Consider the following 17,747-nt stretch of genomic DNA (forward strand, 5'->3'; position numbering starts at 1 on the left):
ATTTCTGTGATCTGACTTTAGATTTCCTATCAATCCAACGCGGAAAGCTCTCTGGGTGAACGATTTGAGAAGGAAAGATTGGAAACCAACCAAGTGCAGTAAAATATGTTCACAGCATTTTCGGGAGGAAGATATTGAACATCACTTTCATCAGTACGCATTAGGGAAGATGCTGTCCATCAATTTTTCCCGCTTATCCTGCTCACTTGCAAAAGGTTCGTGAAATGTAGCATATTAATATGGAATTCAGCTGCCATAAAGTTACGGTATAAAACCTCAATATCCGGAACTACTTGTCTGGACATTTCAACTGCAATAGTTATGCAGGTGTAGTAACTGAAATGTGGAGATTGCAACGGAATTAACTGTATGTAGTAATAATCTCGTATTTGTTCACAGATATGTTATTTTCCCTTTGTTATTGTATTACACATTACAGATATCTGAAGGGGAAGTTCATTTATTTAATGCGACTTTATTTACTAATGTCCTTAAACACACACGCTCTCTTTCTTTATGTTGGCTCTGAGCACTATGGGACTCAACTGCTGAGGTCATTAGTCCCCTAGAACTTAGAACTAGTTAAACCTAACTAAACTAAGGACATCACAAATATCCATGCCCGAGGCAGGACTCGAACCTGCGACCGTAGCGGTCTTGCGGTTCCAGACTGCAGCGCCTTTAACCGCACGGCCACTTCGGCCGGCTTTCTTTATGTGCATATGTGTGTGTGTGTGTGTGTGTGTGTGTGTGTGTGTGTGTGTGTGTGTGTGTGTGTGTGTCACATTATTTCTGCACTGTATGGTAGTTGTTTGTTTTAATTAAACGTTTTCAAACAAATTAAATCGATATTTACTGTCCTTTGTTGTCCTATTTTGTTGTTTGACTGTTTCCTGGCAAGATTACAGATCTTATTTCTGCTGCTGTAGGTGTTAAACAAGAATTTATATCTAATTGCATTATTCCCAAGTAACTGAAAAGTCCTGGCAAGAAATATCCTGGAAATGGGGACTAATTTTTTAAAATGCAGTAATTTAATATAAAAGTAATGTAACTACATGTAGTTAATTAAATCTTCAGTAAAATGAGTGGAACACCTGTTACAGCGGTTAAATTATAAGTACTTAAATGGTTACATATTTGCTAAAGCAAACTTCCCTATCTACGTCCAGGCTATTTAGATCATTACATTAATCACTGTGCAGTCGTGTTACCCTGAAAATTTCTGTTATTTGCTACGCTGAATGTCACTTAGTAGGTAGAATTTAAAAACAAAGCAGATGTATAAACTACAATGAGCCTGACAATCTTAAATTCAGTTCTTTTCCTTCGTAATTTAACGAATCTTTCACTTTTCTTTTTGACATGACAGCTGGCTTGTTTGTAACCTGCATGCATCTATGGGAAAACCAAAGGAAATAAGGTAAGTTTCTTGCAAACTTGAACATTTAAAATTTGCATTTGACTTGAAAATGCAACGAATACAAATCGGTGCCTCTAAACTATCAATCATTGCTTTTGGAATTCTGGCTTTATCAATTATCGACACAAACACAATGAAAGGGAATAGAAATGGATTAAGAAAGCACGCTTTTCATAGCACATACTTCTCTTCTCGGTTATTCGAAGTGTATAAACAAAAAGGAATTACAGAACTGAGGCCAGAAGCGTCATATTTTCGTGTCGTATTACTGTATCGAATACGCATTTAAGACCAGAAAAACGTTTGAAGTTGCGTTCCTTATGCTGTGTTGTTCACTAAAACAGTGTAACATTTACTATATAAAACAAATATCGCGTGCATACCACAGAAATAACGAACAAGAACCAATTGTAAACACTCGTCTGCTAATGTTTTGGGGGATCCAAGATGGCGGCAGGCGCCGCCCACTGGCTTCAAAGCAACGTACAGCGTAAGTCTGTAGCGCCATCTCCCCTTATTCTATCTCCATGGTCTGGAAACGTATCGGTGACACGATGTGTGGCGCTGACACTTGACAGTTCCTCTGACCACGTGTCGGGTGTTCCTTGTGTGTTGCAGGCTGTGTGACTGACGCACCGCACTGTAGGTAGCAGAACGACCCGGTATTCATGTCGGAAACAAGGCGAGATGGTGTTTGTGTACGGCCAGGCAGATGTGAAAGATAGAGAGTCAGCACGGCTGTACCAGAACAAGTACTCTCACAATACCAATTACGTCACACAGCATATCAAACCGTTTTTGGGCGTTTGTGTGATCATGGGTCCTTTCAGACAGGCAAAAGAACAGGAAGGCGGCGGACTGTGCGTACACTCGATCTGGACGAGCGAGTTCTACGCAATATTGGGACGAACCCCGAGTACGAGCTCCAGGCAAGTGGCCCGCCATCGTGGTGTAAGTCAAAGTACGGTTATGTCTATCGTGCATGACAACCGCTACTATCCCTGTCACCCTCAAAGAGTGCAAGGATTATTAGCAACGGATTTCCCTTTATGGGAAGGATTTTATCGACGATTTTTACACCAGACCATCACAGTTATGGGATTTTACTGACGAATCAAACTTTACCAGAACTGGCATCATAAATCTGCATAATCGTTATCTGTGGACTACAGACAATTCTCGGGGAGTGGTTGAGGCGTCTCATCAGCATCCGCTCAGCATCAGTGAGTGGGCAGGGATTCATGGCGATCACGTACTTTAAAGAGTATTATTCCACAACACCTTGACGGAAGAACGTACTCTGGCTGGGCTACTAGATAGTGTGCCTTTGCCAGTACACCAGGTTATGTGGTTTCTGCAAGACAGAGCACCACCCTACTTCCGCATTACAGTTCGCCGACACCTGAACAACATCTTCCCCGGACGCTTGATATGACGCGGAGGCTCTGTAGCATTGCCTGCTACATCTTGTTGTTCTCCTTCTTCTTCTTCTTTCTCGTCGCCTTGTCCCACGTCACGTAGGGTCGGCGTTGCTCTTCTGGGCCGGCCGCAGTGGCCGAGCGGTTCTCGGCGCTACAGTCTGGAGCCGCGCAACCGCTGCGGTCGCAGGTTCGAATCCTGCCTCGGGCATGGATGTGTGTGATGTCTTTAGGTTAGTTAGGTTTAGGTAGTTCTAAGTTATAGGGGACTGAAGACCTTAGAAGTTAAGTCCCATAGTACTCAGAGCCATTTGAACCATTTTTTTTTTTTTGCTCTTCTGGATCCTTCTCCTCCATAGTACTCTATCCATTGCTTCTTCCTTCTTCCATCCTTTCTTCCTTAGGTCCCCGGGTATCTTATCCTTCCACCTCATCTTCGGTCTTCCTCTGCTACATCACCGAACGTAAATACCCTGGATGCCTACGTATCGGGGCATCAGAAAAGCATTGTGAATGCTGAACCGGTTTTTGATGTGCAGACGCTTCAACAGCGTGTTCACGGCGCCTATGATGCTATTCGGAGAGAAACCGGAACGTGCGAAAGAGAGTGAACACCTGCATTGCATCCCACGGAGTCCACTTTGAACATCTGTTGCGACGGGGATGCGAAGCAGCTCTGTACGGTGTTCCGGCACGATTTGTTGTTGTTGCACACTCTCGTTCATTTCCGGGCACATGTTCATAGGACATTTTTTCCTAAATTTCCAGTAAGAAATCCGTCCCTGTAGCTTGTCTACCTTATTTACATATGTGTGTGTGTGTGTGTGTGTGTGTGTGTGTGTCTGTGTGTGTGTGAAAGGGGGGTGGCGACGGGAGAGAGAGAGAGAGAGAGAGAGAGAGAGAGAGAGAGAGAGAGAGACTTTCAACGCAGTTAAGTTCTGCAATTCGTGTGATATATCGTAATAAAACCACTTATTCCTTTCTCAAAGCGAACACGTTATTCCTTCTTTCCATAAAAAAATGGGTGTCGTGGTAGTACTTTTATTGGATATTGGTGTCGTTGATTACAGGTTTTGTAGCGAGCCATAGTTTCAAATGCAGCAATGTTTGTCATCGACTATATTTTTTCTTACGTTGCATCGTTTTCGCTCCCTTCCTAAAATGGCAATGAAAAAAAATTAGCCGATTGAATATACTATTGTAACGTAAGCATCACATTTTCTGACAAAATCGCACTTTTTGCGTTGCCAGTGTATTTTTCAGATATTCTAGAATAATGTCACTTAATAGGTACGGAAAATAATTTAAAGTTCTTTTGTGTGTTAAACCAAGTATGGCCCATAAATAGAATTTTCAGTGTTGGTGACAGAGACAGTACCTTGTGGTGCAGAGATCTAACTTGTGATTCTGTTGATGATGTAAGCAATTGTGATATTTCACGTTTTCAGGGTTTACAGAATAATATTTAAGGTATAACTCATGTACAACAACTAGATGTTCTTAATTCGTTATTTATATTTTATAAGCAAATATTGGTTTTTAATGATCTATAGAGAATGTGTTGTTACAATGTTTCCAAATAGTGCATACCGAATGATATATGGCTTCGACGAAATTTTCCTGTGTGTCTGGTAAGCCAGTCAATAAACGATTTTTTTGGAAATCAGTAATGGAAACACAGTTCGTCATTTTCAGTATTTTAGGCAATTCAGGTATTCTGACGAACTTTTTAAAAATATTTTGGATATTTTTAGCGCAGCTCAGATGGGGCTGCACTGTAACAGCAATACTAGGCTCTGATTCGAGGAGAGAGAGGTGTGTGATGTATTTTCTGATAAATAATTCCGCTCGTTCGGATACTTTTGAGTATAGCTCAGGAAGGGCTGCATTGTAATTACCCCTTGTGTTTTAATACTAGGTTGTGGTCGGAGGAGAGGAGAGAGAAAGGTTTGTGACGTGTTTTCTTTATAAATAATTCAAGTCCTTCGGATACTTTTGAGCATAACCTGTTTGGGGCTGCTTTGTAATTGGCCTTTTCATTACAGTACTAGGCTCTGATTGGAGGAGAAGAGAGGAGAGGAGAGGGAGGTAACTGTGCAGTGTGTGTGTGTGTGTGTGTGTGTGTGTGTGTGTGTGTGTGTGTGTGTGCGTTGATGTGTATCTGTGTGTGTGGGTATGTTTGTGTGCGCCATTTTGCGTGTGTTATGCATATATTTGACCTTGTAGTTATTTTAATATTTTGCAAGAGTATACATGCGTACGTGAATAATGTAATTTGACACCATTTTAGGCCAAAATTAAATGTATTTAGGAAATAATGAATATCTTTGACTTTAATCCGAGGTTACGTAATTTTTTACGGCATATTTGGCACCATTTTTAATACTACACTGTTAGTAGTTGGAGGCAGTGTCGTGTACGTCAGAAATAATGTAATTTGACACTATTTTTAAACATCTTTTAAATACTATACTCTGGTTGGAAAGAGGAGAGGACGACGTTATAAAGCAGACGATTGGTCTACTTCCATCGACTTGGAATTTTAATGCTGTGCTGCTCTACTGCGTTTGGTAGGACGTAAGGAGTACTACACTGTGTGGTTGGCTGGAGGTAAGGGGAGGATTTCATTAACTTTTTTTCCAATAATGCTTGTGGACTATTTCCACCATCTTGGTTTTTCTGATACTATGCTAGAGTTGACTGGAGATACCGAAAACTGCACTCTGTAACTGTTTGGAGATAGAGGGGACGAGAGGGTTTTTTTAATTTTCCACGAACACAATGGGATTATTGTTTCTGATCTCTAAGTGCGTGGAAATTCCGGATTACTCACTGAGAGAATGACTATCATTTCTTAGATTACAATACTTTCTAAGATCATTTGCACAGCGTGTCCACCTTTAGGGCATTGTCTCCAAATACAGCAACTGATTCGTCATGAAGCTCCTCACGTTCATCTGGCGCTGACGAGATTGATTTGAGTCTTCCCGAACGATCGTGTCTGAATGGCACAATACATATTTAGTCGATGTACTTAGCTTATATCACTAGACGCCCATAATTTACTGAGCTGTCGCGGGAGCTGCTCCTCACTGATTCGAGATTAGGGGGTAGGGGGTGGTAGGGGGTACGAGCAATAACCACGAGAGATCAGTGCAGTAGGAGCTCCTGATGATGAAGACTAAGTACGTCGATCGAAATTCTATGATAGTTAGATAGGATAGTGCGAATGAAACGTGGAAAGACTCGCATCATCAATTCATCACGAGTTTACTTAGAGTTTTTCCTTTCAAGAACAGTGAACGTATCACCTCCTTCAGAGGATGTGCTATCTCGGAGTAAGAGACCGACAGGTGGTACGAACCTTTGATGATGGCGTCGCCGACGAAGAGCTGCCCCGTCTGGTCGGCGGCCTGGTCCTTGAAGATGCGCGAGATGAGGATGGGCAGCTTGTGCTCGGCGCCGCCCTTGATGCTGAGCCCCAGGCCGCCCACCTTCTGCCTCGTCACGCTCACGATGCGCTCCTGCCAACACGACAGGCGGTGCGTTAGGCTGAGCTACCTGTCACGGCGCACTGCTGCGGCGACTGAGACTTAACGTTCACTTTCTCCTCTCCTTTTACACTGTCCAGTTACAATGATAGCATCACCTTTCAAAAGCCTAAATACACTACTGGCCATTAAAATTGCGATATAAAGAAGAAATGCAGATGATAAACGGGTATTTATTGGACAAATATATTAATCTAGAACTGACATGTGATTACATTTTCACGCAATTTGGGTGCGTAGATCCTGAGAAATCAGTACGGTGATAACGAATACACGCTTCCAATGTGCGTTTACGGCGATGTCGACAAACACGGATTCGACCATCATGATGCTGTAAACAGAACCCGGATTCATCGAAAAAAATGACGTTTTGCCATTCGTGCACCCAGGTTCGTCGTTGAGTACACCATCGCAGGCGCTCCTGTCTGTGATGCAGTGTCAAGGGTAACCGCAGCCATGGTCTCCGAGCTGATAATCCGTGCTACTGCAAACGTCGTCGAGCTGTTCGTGCAGATGGTTATTGTCTTGCAAACGTCCCCATCTGTTGACTCAGGGATCGCGACGTGGCTGCACTATCCGTTACAGCCATGCGGATAAGATGCCTGTCATCTTGACTCCTAGTGATACGAGGCCGTTGGGATCCAGCACGGCGTTCCGTATTACGCTCCTGAACCCACCGATTCCATATTCTGCTAACAGTCATTGGATCTCGACCAACGCGAGCAGTAATGTCGCAATACGACAAACCGCAATCGCGATAGGCTACAATCCGACCTTTATCAATGTCGGAAACGTGATGGCACGCATTTATCCTCCTTACACGAGGCATCACGACACCGTTTCACCAGGCAACGCCGGTCAGGTACTGTTTGTGTATGAGAAATCGCTTGGAAACTTTCCTCATGTCAGCACGTTGTAGGTGTCGCCACCTTGTGTGAATCCTCTGAGAAGCTAATCATTTGCACATCACAACATCTTCTCCCTGACGGTTAAATTGCGCGTCTGTAGCACGTCATCTTCGTGGTGTAGCAATTTTAATGGCCAGTAGTGTAACAACCTTTTCAGTACAGGCCGCTGCTATACATCCAGGAAGAGTGTCAGCGAGGTTCTGAAAGGTAGCGACAAGGATGGCGAGGCATGCGGACACCAATGCTGTGGCCAACTGCGCTAGATTTCTCGGTTGAGGGTCCACAGCACGAACAGCCTAATCGGGATGGCGCCACTGATTCTCGACTGGGTTTAAATCCGGGCAGTCTGGTGGCCAGGTGAGTCCGTTAAACTAAACCTGGAGGCCTTCGAACAACGCATGTACACTACGAGCTGTGTGACACATTGCAGTGTCCGGATAGAAAATGCCATCGTAGTGAGGAAAAACAAATTCCGTGTAAGGCTGAATACGGACGCTAAGGACAGATGTACGCTTGTGGAATCTTCCAGAATAACGAGATCACCCAGGATGTGCCACGAAAACATTTCCCAGACCGTAATGCTCCCTCCTCCGGCCTGGACCATTCCGACAATTGTTGCACGGTGTTTGCTTTCAGTCCGATGGAGCACAAAACGTGATTCGTCTGAAATGACCACTTGTCGAGAGCTGGAGCACAAGCTAGCATTACGAAAACTTGGGAAAGGATAACGGGCCTTTGGCTCATGCGATTTAGGGAAATCGCAGAAAGCCTAAATCTGGATGACTTTATAGGGCTTGAACTGTTTTCCTCTAGAATGCGTATGAAATGTGCTAACCACTGCGCTACCTTATTCAGTTCTAAGGGAATATTAGTATTGTCATTGCTCTCGTGTTCAGGCTAAAGACTAATAAAATAGAATTTAAGATATATGAAGATAGTAACTGTTCCCGAAAGAACAGATAACATTGTTGACCGTGCAGCTTCTTCTAGAATAAATGATAATTAATTGAAAAGCCTCAGCTGCAACAGGTGTTGTTGATATACCTCGATGGGGACAGCTGAAAATGTATGCCCCGAGGTATATCAGCAACACCTGTCGGAAGCTGAGGGTTTTCAATTAATTATCATTTATTCTAGAAGAAGCTGCACGGCCATCAATGGTACCTGTTCTTTCGAGAACAGTTACTATCTTCATATATATAGTTAAAGGCCACTGAGCCATTGACCTTCGTCTGTGCGAATGCACACAGGTTGCCCGAACTCGTACGGGAATCGTCACCTTAGTTGGCGCGAGTAATGAGTGGATGGGCTAATATCTATTAGGTACATTACGCATGTAGATTGAGGACAGTTGGGAATGTGGGTCTCACGGGAAGCGTGCAAGCGATAAGTCCCTGCAGTCGCGCTATTCATGTGTCGCCGGTGGCTCAGATGGATGTTGTCAAGCAAAAATGCCGGCACGGTAGCTCAGCGTGTTCGGTCAGAGGGTTAGCTACCCTCTGTAACAAAAAAACTGAGTGAATGGATGAACGAAGAATCTAAATGGGTGTCATCGGACGTCCGTCTCGAACAAATTCAACGAACGATATCGAACAAAATGAGAAAAAAAGATGGATAGAGCGCCTGCCATGTAAGCAGAAGATACCAGGTTCGAGTTCCGGTCGGGGCACACATTTTCAGCTGTCCCCATCGAGTTATATCAACAACACCTGTCAGCAGCTGAGGGTTTTCAATTAATTATCAGAATTTATGATGTTAACTGAGTTGAGACATTGTGTTACTGATATGTGGATTCAGATTATTCCATTTTCTGTGACAAACGAAGAAAATTTTTGTTTGTGACTTTTAAGTTGGCGCAGCAGTACGTAAATGAAAACTTTTGTAGTAGCATAAAACACAACATTATAATATATTATAGAACACAATATAATAAATAAACAATTTCATGTTGTGATGTTAAGAACGTTCTGTACTTAGAATGAAAAAACTTTACTCACCTGAGTGATAAGACTGAAAGTAATCGACACTGCTAAAGTACTCTCTTTTTTGCTTTCTATAAATGTGATCAGGTGATAACATTTATTTATGTCATCACTGGCTTTGAGGACAAACCTCGTCTTCACAGGACTTATTGTTTACTCAAGTAAATTTAACTGCTGTAGGGCGTTAAATTTAGCAGAAGGTCTTCACCAAATGTTTCGAAGCAAGGACATGCAGTTTATGACGCAAAAGTCGTAAAAAGCTAATGAAGCACTGAACAGTCGAAAATAATTACAAGAAATCTGAACTGCTAAACCGCTATCCTTGTGCGTGGTGCGCACGTCCACTTGCAAGTTAGCACTCCGTCTTCAGGCCACAAGTGGCCCATCGGGGCCATCCGACCGCCGTATCATCCTCAATTGAGGATGCGGATAGGAGGGGCGTGTGGTCAGGACACCGCTCTCCCGGTCGTTATGATGGTTTTCTGTGACCGGAACCGGTACTGTTCGATCGAGAAGCTCCTCAATTGGCATCACGAGGCTGAGAGCACCCCCGAAAAATGGCAACAGCGCATGGCGGCCTGGATGGTCACCCATCTAAGCGCCGGCCACGCCCGACAGCGGTTATCTTCGGTGATCTCACGGGAACCGGTGTATCCACTGCGGCAAGGCCGTTGCACTTGCAAGTTACCCGCCTAATAATTTCCAGGTGCAGCAAAACTTTCGTTTTCAATATTTCAAATAATTACTGCTCGAATATAAAAATTAAAAGTACTGTCATTATCTGCTCATTAAGAGATATAACCTTATGTTAAAGGTTTAACACAGTAAGACTAGTATTGAAGGTAGAAACTGTAGAAACTGTCTATGCAGGGTCAAGAAAAAATTCAGCAATTGGCGATCGGCATGCGATTCCTCATCCCAGATAAAGACACAAGTGTATGTAGCAAAATATATTCCCGCTAGCAGGTTTATCAGAATCGTGATTTAAAAAACGAGGCTGTGGCAACGCTATGATTGCGAGCAGCGCTTTGTTGGAGCTGTCCCATTAGCTCAGTGAAACGAGACAAAGCTGTGGGGAATGATATTCGGATTCGCCGATGTTCGAATCGTGCTCGCATTAAAGATTTTTCTTCAGTTAAAGCATCAAATTGCATTCAATTTACAACTCCAAAGTGCAGCTTCTTGTGTGTTATTTGTGTCACTGTTACCTTTATTTAAACAATAAGAAATAACATGAGCTTCTTACAGACATAAACTACCATTTTGTTTCGTCCATGGCACAAATAAAGCCAATAGAAAAATAATAATACATACAGTAATATCGTCTGCGCCCAATGAGCTGCAAAAAACACAATGGGTAGGCTGTACTAGTTTGCACATTACGCTACCCATAGTAATTCCACTCTGTATATCTGACGGACCACTTTGCATTTGTAGACACTTCGCCACTAACTAGATCATACTTTACTGGACAGTACGCAACACACCTGTGTCTACTAGTGCTAAAGCGGCACGCACGCGAGCTATTAGGTCTTATACATCTATGGGTGGAGTACTATAAATTTATTCATGTGTCCTCACAACTAAAAATCTAGTGTATTAATGTCCGGGAACGTGGAGGACAGAACACTGGACTTCCACGACGAATCAATTTCCCTGGAACCGCTTAATTAAAAAAGTTTCGCGCATTCATTCCAAAGTGTGGCGGTGCACATGCAGAAACCATAACTGTCGCCGAACACCAAATGTGTCCCCACAATTAAAAATTTAGTGTATTAATGTCCGAGGAACGTGGAGGACAGAACATTGGACTTTCACGACGAATCCATTTCCCTGGAAACGATTCATTAAAATAGTTTCGCGCATTCATTCCCAAGTGTGGCAGTGCACATGCAGAAACCATAGCCGTCGCCGAACACCACATGGAAAGTTTTCTAAAGCGTCAGTCAAAGTATTGCAAAGAAACTTACGATACAGGGACATATTTAACTTTTAGGGCAATAGGTAATGGACCAGAAGCACTTCTCCCATGATTCCAGTCCATAAGTTTACGCCAAAACGTGCCTGAAAGCTACGTTCACTGGTGACGTGCTGGTTGTGTTCCGACCAATAGTGACTGTTGTAGAGGTTGAAGATTCCTTAACGAGTGAAGCTACATTCGACAGTCCGTATCAGGTTATTTGAAAAATGTTCGATATCTTCCCCTTGGTGCAAAAGCCATTCACAAAACAGCACTCGTCGAATGCGGTCTTCTGGCCTCTAGTGTTGAGTTAACGCGTAATGATATGGCTGCAGTTCTTCATCGTGCAACTCTTCAACAACTAGTGTTTGAGATATTTGAAACTGCATTGCAATGTTACGGGTACTTCGTCAATATGATTGGTAAACGGTTTGGAGAATGGCGTCCTTTGTTTGTGGAGTACGTCTTGACCTTGGACGACCTCTGTCCTTTAATTGTGGTCGAAGATTATCGGTTTCCCGGAGGGGTTGCTCCAGCCAACGAGAAACATTCTTATCGGGATGGCGTCTTTGAGGGTACCACGCAATATACGCATGAGCAGCAGAACGAGCAACTTGGTTATGGGATGCATCCACCGCCAAAAGCATTTCGACGTATTCATTGTTTGTGTGCTTCATAGGAAAGCCACCCTATGTGAACTCGACAGGACCATTATGGATCCGCGCTGCGCAGTTAACAGACACATGCATGCACTTTAATGGATCCCTCTGTCATGTGATAGGCTTTTTTCGTGCGGCAAAATAATGACCCGCTTGTAAACGACGAGATCTGGGGAACGGACATCCAAAAATAAAAGAAGAAACCTGATGAGGATTTGTTCCATAGTGCCATGGTCGATATGGGTTTGGGGTCCCAGCAGCCTACTCCGTGAGCTGCGACGACTGGTACCACAATGTGGGCTGATACACGTTCCTATGTACACTCCGATACGCTGCACGATCTGATTTTGCTAGATAAACTTTTGCCTTGAATCTGGATGAGGAACCGCATACCGACCTCAAAGTGTGACGCTTTTTATTTATACTGTACATCTTGTGGCGCGGCGAGCACATTACCCAGACTATACATTCACCCTGTATTTGAGAATGGGCGCCATTAGCAACATCCAACAAATTTTCCACGTTATTTCAATCCTTTATGATGCTTTCTCTCGATGACAACCTCCCCCCTCCCCCTCCCCACCACCACCACCACAACAACAAAATGACGAATTAGGAAAGTTTATCCCCTACAAGATTTTCGCCGTTCATGCAGTGAAACTTCAGCATTAGACCAGATCATTTCATTTGTTACTTCTTTACTACTATATCTATTCGCAACACATTCTCAGTAGCTACATATTCAATTGAATGTACCTGCAAAATAATAGGTCTTCGTTGTACAACACACGGTTAAGGAGATAAGACTTCATAAGTACTGAAATGATTCAAAAAGTACCTTTTGTTTAATTTTGCTTAAAATGGAGTGTAATATACTAATCTAGTGTTTAATAATAAGAGTGCGTAGTAACATCCAACAACTTTAAACATAATTTTAAGCTTTTCTAGACTTTTTCTCGCTTACATGCTTGACGTCAAAGATTTAACACATTAACTCATCGGACGTTTGGAGCTGCTTTATACGTGGAAATTCAGAGCGGGGATTATTGGCGGTCAGCTAACTCGCTTCTGCGTTTGGCACGATAAAAACTCCGTGGAAGAGGAGTTACATTTTTGCTTTTGTTTTTTAGAACAGGAAACGTATGTGCATGTTACGTGCAGCATACGCTGGACACATGAATTATGAACCATTTTTACTTGTTTATGTTTCACTGCTACCGAACAACACGTATAAATTTCATTCAGGAACAAGGTAATTTTTCCTTGTGTGCTAGACATAACGGGTCATCTCATTTCGTTGTTCCCTGTGATGTAATGTGGAACATTTTCCTTGTGGACAGAATATCTTTCTTCTAGTAATTTACACTCATTTTATCCTTTACACCAAGGCATACATAGTTTGTAAATTTTGTGATGTGTAGCTAACACTGCATCGTTTTTGCAGCAAGTGAGGACTCATCTACTTTGTTCAACGTTATGTCTGTGAACGCTGTATGTTTTCTGAAAGTTATTTAAAATAGCTGTCAGACTGTCCATTACACCTGACAGCTTATAGTCTTGGTTTCCTGTTAAAGTTTATTACGACTGTCTTTCCCCGAGTATGTTAGCTATTTTGTCAGACTTCTGTCCGAATCACTAGTTGTTTCTCTGGAATTAACTTTTAAAGAGCGCAATGGTATTAGTTTGCTGAAAAAAATGATGGTGATAATTTTTCTTTGAATCCTTTAGTCTGGCAGCCGTCGTTAGCAGCAACTAATTTAATTATTTCTGCTGTTTCATTTTGTGTGTTGTGTGGGCAGCATAGGATACCGCCATATTTCTCTCATCTATTTAATTTCCAGCAATAATTTTTATTATTTCTATTATTTTTATTTTATCAGGTATACATGCCGGAACGTCCATCTGAAGTATGGTACTTCATGTGGGTATGGATGAAATGTTCAACAGAAAATATGTACAGAAAACTTTATTCACTTTAATTTGGATTTTTGTCTTACTCCCACCACAAAGGAGAAGTTTGTCATCTACATACCTGTTCCTTTTACAACACAATGCAGTTCTTTTGAATGTGGGACAGAATGCCATCTTTTTTCTAGGATACTAATGTACTCGTATGTGACTACAACTCGGCCAGTTAGACTTTTGCTTATTGTTAAGTTCTAATGTACTCGTATGTGACTACAGCTCAGCCAGTTAGATTGTTGCTTATTGTTAAACTACCATGTTGATTGTGTCAGTAACTGCATCAGTTACACTTTGACACAAGCGAAGATAGATCACTGAACTCATAAGTTTCTATTATGTTTATTCTTTTATATTTAAGAACATTTTGCTAGAGTAATTTTACTCAGATGTTTATACGTTTGTATAGAGCTTAACGATACCGAAAGATGCAAATCTGGTTGTTTTCCGGATTTCAGTACCCTCAATACATAAAATTAATTCTTGGATCCTTTTCAAGGAATTTTACGAGGATCATGAGAATGAGATAAAGGAAGTTGTAGCACTTATAGAGTCACACAATCATTTTCCCGTCGCTACATATAGAAATAGAAAGATTGGTCGATGACAAAGGTTGATACGAAATACCCTCTGCTATGTTTGTGAGTATGCCGTAGCTTATACGTGGATCTCCATGCGACAGACGCAGTTTACTAGTGTCTTTCATGAAATATTCATCTTTTCAGAAGTTCTGATTTTTCTGAGTTACTATTGCCAAATGGTAGTCACGCACCTGCAAAAGGATGATACTTTGGAAATTTACGAATCCTCCCTCACGGCCGATTGAGATGTTTAAACTGAATATTGAAACTAGCTCACGTCTACCGAAAAGGTTTTCTGAAGCTTATAAGGCACATTTGCAAGATGGGAGTTTGATATATTACAAAAATGTAGACATAAGTTGAGAAAATAAATAAAGAATTACTTAAGATAATAATTAGTATAAGCAGTTGTATCGATTGTGGCGAGAAATCGCTAAAACATTAGAATAATTAGGCAGTTCAGTTGTCTCGCCGGGAAGACGGCACCTTTTTTGTTCTTGTAGCGGTCCATATCGGACGCATATCTGCCATCGCTGCAGATGATTATTTTGCACACCGCCATTATTATATTTTGTTGAGACGCAATCTCACTAGGCGTACTCATAGTTACGCACAGCAACAGAATTAATGTGTCTAATTTAGTATAATATTTAGTGAATACAGTGATATTATTTAATCTTGTGTTTCATTTACGTTGCAATCTATTGTTCCAATTAAACGGCGTCTTGGCATGGCTAAAGGTACCGTGTTACAAACCTTATGAATGGTCCAGCACGAGCCAAAACTTTGGAATTATTCAATCTACGAAGTCCGATAAAGGAATATTTTCAGAAGAGGCACTCACAGTCAAACTTAAGAATGAACGGATCTTATGCAATACGCCATTGTCAAGCGCCTAAAGTTTGTATTGAGCACCATTAGAAATTTATACTATGATTACACACTGTTATCATTATCTATTGTTATTTGCCTATTGTCTGATATTCTCAAACCAGACCAGAACAGCCGAGAAATGAAACTGGCGGCTTTGGGTGAGGACCTTTTTATTGTATTTGCAACATTCTTTCTCTTTGTTGCATGGATAATGGGAACATGTCTGACGAGCCACTGCCATTGAATATTTGTAAAGGGGAAAAGAAAGAAAAAAATAACCATTGGAATTGATGATAAAACCTGTAATCTGCACTGCATACTTGGATCCAAGGTAAGACATCGGATTCTTAAATTAACACGCTAGTCCAAGCGCTTTCAATAATTGTAGCTAACTTCTTAACTTTGTCAAAATTTTCCGTAACCGTAGCAGTAATTTTTGCGGAAGATCGCGTATTCCAAGTTATTTTTATCATACAGTTTATCCCAACAATACAGTCACACCATTCCACAAAATGGCCGAATTGTGTCATGTGCAACGTAAAATGGCAAGCAGCCATTAATGTTAACTATTTCACCATTAAATTCAATGCTTGCTCAGTCAAGCCAATATTGTTGCCCTACGAAATTAATTTCATAAATTCATTCTCAAACGAGTTTAAAGATATTTCTTGCATACATTACGTGTAGCATGGTGGTAGCACGTAAACAATTAGCAAAAATGGACACAACAGACAACAAACACAAACCGAATCCGACTTGGACATTAAACAAAACATTGACAATGGCCTCAGAGCTGACTCCAATAGTAACGATCAATCAGCAGTTAACATGCCTAGTGACGGAAATATCGTAAATAGGCCGACCACTACTGAAACAGCTAAGTTCAGCCCCTTCTTGTTCAAATCAAATGGTTCAAATGGCTCTTAGCACTATGGGACTTAACTTCTGAGGTCATCAGTCCCCTAGAACTTAGAACTACTCAAACCTAACTAACCTAAGGACATTACACATCCATGCCCAAGGCAGGATTCGAACCTGCGAACATAGTGGTCGCGCGGTTCCAGACTGTCGAGCCTAGAACCGCTCGGCCACCACGGCCGGCCCTTCTTGTCCGTGACGTCATGTCAAACGACGTGGCGGGGGCAGAGCAGTTTCAGCTGACAAATATTGCCAGTATGTTTGATGTTATTATCGAGCAAATGACTGAAAACAAAAAATCACGTGACATCAATACAAAATCAGATGACTGAAAACTAAAATCACATGACATCAATACATACTCAGATGACTGGAAACAAAAAAGACAAAAATCTTGGAATGACTGTTTGTATGAAAGAGTAGACGAGATTAAAACGAAACTAAGCGCCCAAGTGTCCGAACGTGACTCAAAATTTTCCGAACTGAACTTACAGCAGTAAAAAACTACAGAAGACGTGAAAGATATTCAAACTGAAGTGAAACATTTACAAAGTTAGCACTACGGATAAAAAATTTACAGACAAACTGTAATTACACACTGACAACCATTTTGCCAATATAAATAAAGAATTTCATGATTGGGTTGATCAGAAAAATAAATATTTTGACCAATGTATAGAGGAAAAATTACCGACGGTTGTGCACGACACCGTAGCCGAATTTGACAAAAATAATAAACATGTCATAGCTGAGGCAGCTCAGTGCAACGCAGCACAACAGAAACAACTAAACTATGACATACGACCGGAGTGTAGTAATGCTAACAATCAAAATGCTCGCTTCGATAATGAAAAAAGATGCATGTATGACACGTATGCTTCGTACATGACACACACCTCACAACAACAACAGTACACATGGCACATAATTACAATCATGACATTTGTGGGCAGTACATTTCTTTCCATTCATCAGCCGATCACTACAATAATTACAGTGAAAGTAATCGTCATTACGGTGCTAAAGAAGAAGAAAGTCTGATTAAACATCGGCAATTTCAACCTTTCATCCCAGAAAAACGCCTGCCGGTGTGGCCGAGCGGGTCTAGGCGCTTCAGTCTGGAACCGCGCGACAGCTACGGTCGCAGGTTCAAATCTTGATGTGTATGATGTCCTTAGGTTAGTTATGTTTAAGTAGTTTTACGTTCTAGGGGACTGATGACCTCAGATGTTGAGTCCCATAGTGCTCAGAGCCATCTGAACCCAGAAAAACTTTCTGTACATAATTTTTCTGAAAGTGTTTAGAAATGCGTTCTCAAGAGCACGGAGAATTTCTTACGTTGTAGGTTACATCCAGGGTGACGTGGCTGTCTGTGCGTATAATGAAGCCGACACATGCGTGACATATGAGCAATTTGAAAGAGCTTTCTTGGCCAAATTTTGGTCGCAGTCGGTACAAGAACGTCTTGGGAAGCAGATTGTGGAACCAGAGCATTTCAGTGATAAACATGGC

At 41.8% G+C, this 17,747-nt stretch overlaps 1 protein-coding gene across 2 annotated transcripts in view; it reads right to left on the reverse strand.

Annotated features, from left to right (window-relative positions):
* The window catches only part of LOC124790549 (gamma-1-syntrophin), a 780,608-nt gene that overhangs the window by 133,408 nt on the left and 629,453 nt on the right, over nucleotides 1–17,747 (reverse strand). For both annotated transcript variants that reach the window (XM_047257794.1, XM_047257793.1), the window contains exon 3: nucleotides 6,206–6,365. In XM_047257794.1, coding sequence (XP_047113750.1) covers nucleotides 6,206–6,365 — 160 coding nt within the window. The remainder of the gene's footprint in view (nucleotides 1–6,205; nucleotides 6,366–17,747) is intronic.

The sequence above is a fragment of the Schistocerca piceifrons genome, chromosome 1 (assembly GCF_021461385.2).
Source record: "Schistocerca piceifrons isolate TAMUIC-IGC-003096 chromosome 1, iqSchPice1.1, whole genome shotgun sequence".
In the NCBI taxonomy this organism is placed as follows: domain Eukaryota; kingdom Metazoa; phylum Arthropoda; class Insecta; order Orthoptera; family Acrididae; genus Schistocerca; species Schistocerca piceifrons.